Consider the following 5,149-nt stretch of genomic DNA (forward strand, 5'->3'; position numbering starts at 1 on the left):
CGAGTGGACTTTGCTGTTCCGATGAGCATGAACGGTATACGAGTGGAGCGACTGAGCGGAGCGCACACGCATCGAGCGGGATACCGGATAATACGCAGAGCATCACAACCATAGGGTCACACCACGTGGAAGTGAAACCTGAGCGGTGAACTAATTTTCGGCAGCCGAAATTTCGGTGCATCTCTAATTATTGGCGACATCAGAAATGGATATTATATAATAGATGCTTTTTTGAACATTTTAGCAATTTACACGGCACCCCTGCTCTCGACAGACGGCACCCCGGTTGGGAAACACTGGTCTAAGGTGCATCAGGAGAGCCTGAAGCACAATAAAGCAATAAGCCCCAAGAAGCTGTGATTTACAGTGAATTTATAACAGCTAAGGGGCGTTGTAAAACCCCCTTAGCTGTTATAAATTCACTGTAAACCACGGCTTCACGGGGCTTATTGCTTTTATACAACGGTTATTCCATATACGTAGTAAGACGCGGCTCAACCAATCAGAATCAAGGACCGGAACTATCAGTTTCATAAAACAGATATTAACACCAGGTGTAAATGGTATCACAGTGATGCAGTAGTTTAAATTTGTCAAAAATGCAGAACTATGAACTCGCATCCATATTTTGCAATAACACATTTACGTGCTATCGTGTATAAACATGAGGATTAGTTGATGCAGCCCCATCTGATCGTCTTACCTGCGGAGCACCATAGATATACAGCACCAGTGGCTCATTGTCAGGGATGACAAACCAGGCCTTCTGCCACCCACGTCCACTTCCTTTCTCCATATGATGAAGGAAACTACACAACACGCTGTTCTCAGCTGCCACTGAGGCTTGTTTCTGCAGGAAAAAGAGGTGAAAAAATATAGACCACCACTAGCTTTCACACTTTGGGTTGCCAGATGTCATGGGTTTAAATCTGCCATCAAACCTCTAGAATGGAGCGGCGTCTCTGTGTGCTGTTGCTCAGACTGGCCGGAGAGGGCGGCACTCCCACTAGCGTGGTGTAGCAGTCTATACACACGCGGTTGGCTCGGTTGTTATCGTACAACAGACGGGCACGGAACTCCGAACACTTCCCACACACCACCTGAAATCAAGAAGACCCACGTCAGCCCACTGCGTCAAAGAGCATGTCAGAAAACACAGGTGTGGTGTAACATACATGTCCACAGGCTTTGCAGTGATGCCGTCTTTTGGTAATAGAGTTGAAAGGCTCCTGACACTTCATGCACAGCGTGACCTCTTTCTCCCGGATTGGAGTCGGCGCTCGCTTTCCAAGCTCTGTGCAATTCTGAAAACAAAGAGCGGTCAGAGAATATTGCAGTGGCCACAAAACCTAAGCCACAGCTAAAACGTGGGTTAAAATGTCATTGCATTTGAGCTAGTTATCATAAAAGGTGTTTGCTTTTAAAAGTAATGTGATTAAATGCCACTTGGTTTGATATTTTGCTAACTAATGCAATGACATTCATGCATTTTTAAATGTGGCTTGAGCATCAAAAGATTTTTGGAGCCACTATATTTTGTAGTTATTCATACAGATCAGGGGTTTTTAAACATTTTGATGCCACAGATGCCCAAATTTATGTCAATGCTTTCATGAAATATAAATGCTATATATTTTCATGTATGAAGACCCATTTAAACTGTGGAATTATGTGTAAAATATTATCTGGAAAATATTTGAATTATTTAGTATATATAATATACTTGCTATTAAGTTGACATCTTTTTTTGATTTGATTAATATCATGATTTACAACCAGTGTTTAGAAAACAGAAAGAAATGACAATTGTTAATTAATTAATTTAAAAAAACTGTATTGTAACATATTATATATAAAAATATATATATTTAAAATAAATTGTTATTTTATATATTCGAATATATGCTTTAGTATTATTTCAATATATGTTAGTAACATAAGTTTTTTTTTTTTTTTAATGTACAACATATATGTATACATATCCCTGCAGAGCACCATAGATATACAAATTATCATTTTTAATTAATTAATTAAAAAATGTATTATATTTTAAAACTATATTATTTTATTAACATATTTGAATTTAATAGAGGTCTCTGGACCCAAGTTTGAAAATCCCTGATAGAGACTGCATTTTATTTTTCCCATAAAAAATCTGAATGAGGCCTGGATATGATTTATTTTAGTATAATTTATATATTATTCGAGTACTTATAAATATTTTGAATTGGCTTTTATTTTTCAGTTTTAATTTTAATATTAGTTTTAGTAATTGTTTTCATTATTTTAATATTTCTATTTAGCTTTTATTTTTTGGGATTTCAGTGTTAGTAATTTTAGTACTTCAACTTAAAATTTCATTTGGTTGCCAAGGCAACATTAAAAAAAAATTTTAAGTTACATTTTTCATTTGTTATTTATCTTTCAGCTTTATTTTAATGAACAAAAATGATTTTAAATAGTTTTACTGTTAGCTTTAGGTAACAACACTGCGAGTGTTAAGATAAAACTAACCGGAGAGTTTGGAGGAGTGAAGTCCTCCTCCCGAAACGAGCAGTTGAGCATGCGGAAGGTCTCCAGCGTCTGTTCATGTCTCTGTATAGTGGCCTGGATCGCCTGTGAGAAAGTGAACAAAAATGAGAATAATGTAAGCAGGAGTGTTATAGTCGAGAGATATGAGAACCTGTGATATGATGAAGAAAAGCTCACCTGAATCCAATCTCTCTTCTCCTCTTCCGTCCTGGTGAAAATGAAAACGGCAAACGTTTTAAAAATGCCAAAAGCCGCACATATTTCTCTTGTTTTTCAGTGGCTCATATGCTTATCTTGGGTATTTTCTCCTAATGCCCAAAAGCTCGGACAACATTTCTGTGGTTGTCAATCAACCTCAGATTTTATTTTTAAAGCAGACGAAGCACATTCCCTCAGCCGTACCTTGCTTGCAGTTCTAGTGAACGTTGTTTTCCCGAAACCAGAAATGTTCGCGGTACGTTCATGCTGCTGGTCTCCTTCAGCTGTGAAGCAATGCAGAGTGAATCAGCCATTTGATAACAGCAGATTTATTTTGAGTTTTATGCTGTAAACAAGATAAAAACATGCTGAACCTCCATGCCGTCAACGTCAATCCGCGCTCGCACTCCAAACTTCTGTCCAATCAGCCTCAGTTTGGGAACGCAGTACAACAACCTGTCATTGAACTTAAGAGAGACGAGCAAAGTTAAACGTGCATGATTTAGCAACAATTTTACTAAGAAAAAAACATTTGAAGGTATGATTTATGTCATTTATGTTTGTCTTTGACTCACCAGAATGAGGTATCTATCCTGTGATGTCCCATTTTTAGCTGACAGTTTCAGGATGTGTCCCTCTTTAATGAGCTCATTAGTCGGGTTAACAATGTCCTCTTCTCCACCGAGCAACTCGTACACTTTCAACAGCTTTCTCATGCGCTCCTGAGGGACAAAACATTCACACGTTTGTAGAAACATTTGTCATTTCATTCAAGTAATGGCCAAAGAAATGGCCAAATTGTCCCCACCAATATTTGTTATTTTTGATATTCATATACACACATATACTAGCTTTAGAAATAATATATTCTAGTTATATATATTCTAAAAAACTATATATATATATTTAAATTGTTATTTTTATATAATTTTAATATATACTTTAGTAATATTTTAATGTTAGTAATATTAAAAAAAATAATAATTTTAAACACATGATATATTATACATATCGCTACAGTAGGCTATATCTTATTAAAGTTTTATAATAAATAATAATTATTTAATATTGTATATATCCAATTATGCAAAACTACTGAAATTTTGTCATTTTGAATTGAAAATATGCTATCGTTTACAGTACATGATTCGTGTAATTCATAACTCAATGTGACAAAACAAGAAATGTTTAGTGCTTTCGAAATATTAAGCACACAAAGAAGAGTGAATGTGTGCATATTTTATTTTAAAATATTACTTGCAAATAATTCAAATTGATTTCTTCACAACTAGAATTAGACTTTGTTATGGCATGGTTATGACCTTGTTTTGAGTGATGATAAAAACGCCAGATTTGACGTTGTCTGTTTTAGGTCAGGTCTACTTGGAGGGAGGTGTCTCGTGTCTCAAAATGTAGATAATAAAAACATAAGCAATTAACAGATTCAAATGAGAGACTTTCACAACAGACCTCACATTAAAGAGGCAACCATGCTTAATTACAAAGGGATGTTATAAGTGGCAGTGTTGCTTTTCACCCCAGATGGAGTGTGTGTGGTTCATCTGAAACTGCACTCACCATTTTCCTGATGGCAGCGTTTGAATGTTCTGCTGCTGTGGCGATCAGCTCCAGAGATTCTGTAAAGGATAAAGGACTTGATATTCACAAAGAGTCATTTTTCCATTTTGCCTTTTATCTTGGCCTGTTAACCTTGCATGAAACTTTTCACTGCAATATTTCCAGGCACATGCACCAATAGCTGAAATGAAACAGAAAGTGGGCTGCTGCGGTCAGTGGAGGAGATAAGGCCCATTTGAGCGTTCCGCTGCTCTGCACTCACTCTGAGCGTCTTTGAAGTCATCTGCGTCCTCTGGCAGGCGGTGCAGATAGTCTTTGAGCAGGAGCTCGTAGCGAGGGATCCTCTGCACAGGCTCCAACATGTGGTGCTGTAAGGTAAGATTCCCACACATCTCCTCTTTCTGCAAAACACACCCAAAATCATCCGATGAGCAAAAACAAACCATGCACCGGTCCATTCCCACACACAAATTCGGAATATTTGCAAAAGCAGATACTTTAAAGATATGAAATCGAGACTGACTGCATTTACTACATTTACTGTGCAAAATTCATCTGTGCACATGATTATATGTATTATATATGTAAATATTATTATTGAAGTATAATATAATCTATGTCTGTGTGTGTGTGTGTGTGTGTGTGTGTGTGAGATTTTGCTTTTTATTTTTGCTTTCATTAAAATATATAAGACATGATATATTATACACATGACATGAGTATTATGAAAGTGTGTGTGTGTGTGTGCAGACAGACAGATAGATAATTATTATTAAAATATATATTATCAAAATATATTATTAAAGTATATATATATATAATCATTTATTATTATTTTATT

General features: G+C 36.1%; 1 protein-coding gene across 1 annotated transcript in view; it reads right to left on the reverse strand.

Moving 5' to 3' along the window:
• LOC107701808 (FYVE, RhoGEF and PH domain-containing protein 1-like) overlaps positions 1-5,149 on the reverse strand; it is a 16,642-nt gene that overhangs the window by 3,642 nt on the left and 7,851 nt on the right. The window contains exons 5-14 of the mRNA XM_016503918.1: positions 4,571-4,709; positions 4,309-4,367; positions 3,306-3,452; positions 3,105-3,197; positions 2,935-3,014; positions 2,710-2,740; positions 2,515-2,616; positions 1,176-1,304; positions 942-1,100; positions 704-850 (exon numbers count right to left, since the gene is read on the reverse strand). Of these exons, the coding sequence (XP_016359404.1) occupies positions 704-850; positions 942-1,100; positions 1,176-1,304; positions 2,515-2,616; positions 2,710-2,740; positions 2,935-3,014; positions 3,105-3,197; positions 3,306-3,452; positions 4,309-4,367; positions 4,571-4,709 (1,086 nt within the window). The remainder of the gene's footprint in view (positions 1-703; positions 851-941; positions 1,101-1,175; positions 1,305-2,514; positions 2,617-2,709; positions 2,741-2,934; positions 3,015-3,104; positions 3,198-3,305; positions 3,453-4,308; positions 4,368-4,570; positions 4,710-5,149) is intronic.

Source organism: Sinocyclocheilus anshuiensis, unplaced genomic scaffold, assembly GCF_001515605.1.
Source record: "Sinocyclocheilus anshuiensis isolate Anshui unplaced genomic scaffold, SAMN03320099.WGS_v1.1 scaffold258, whole genome shotgun sequence".
Taxonomy (NCBI): Eukaryota; Metazoa; Chordata; class Actinopteri; order Cypriniformes; family Cyprinidae; genus Sinocyclocheilus; species Sinocyclocheilus anshuiensis.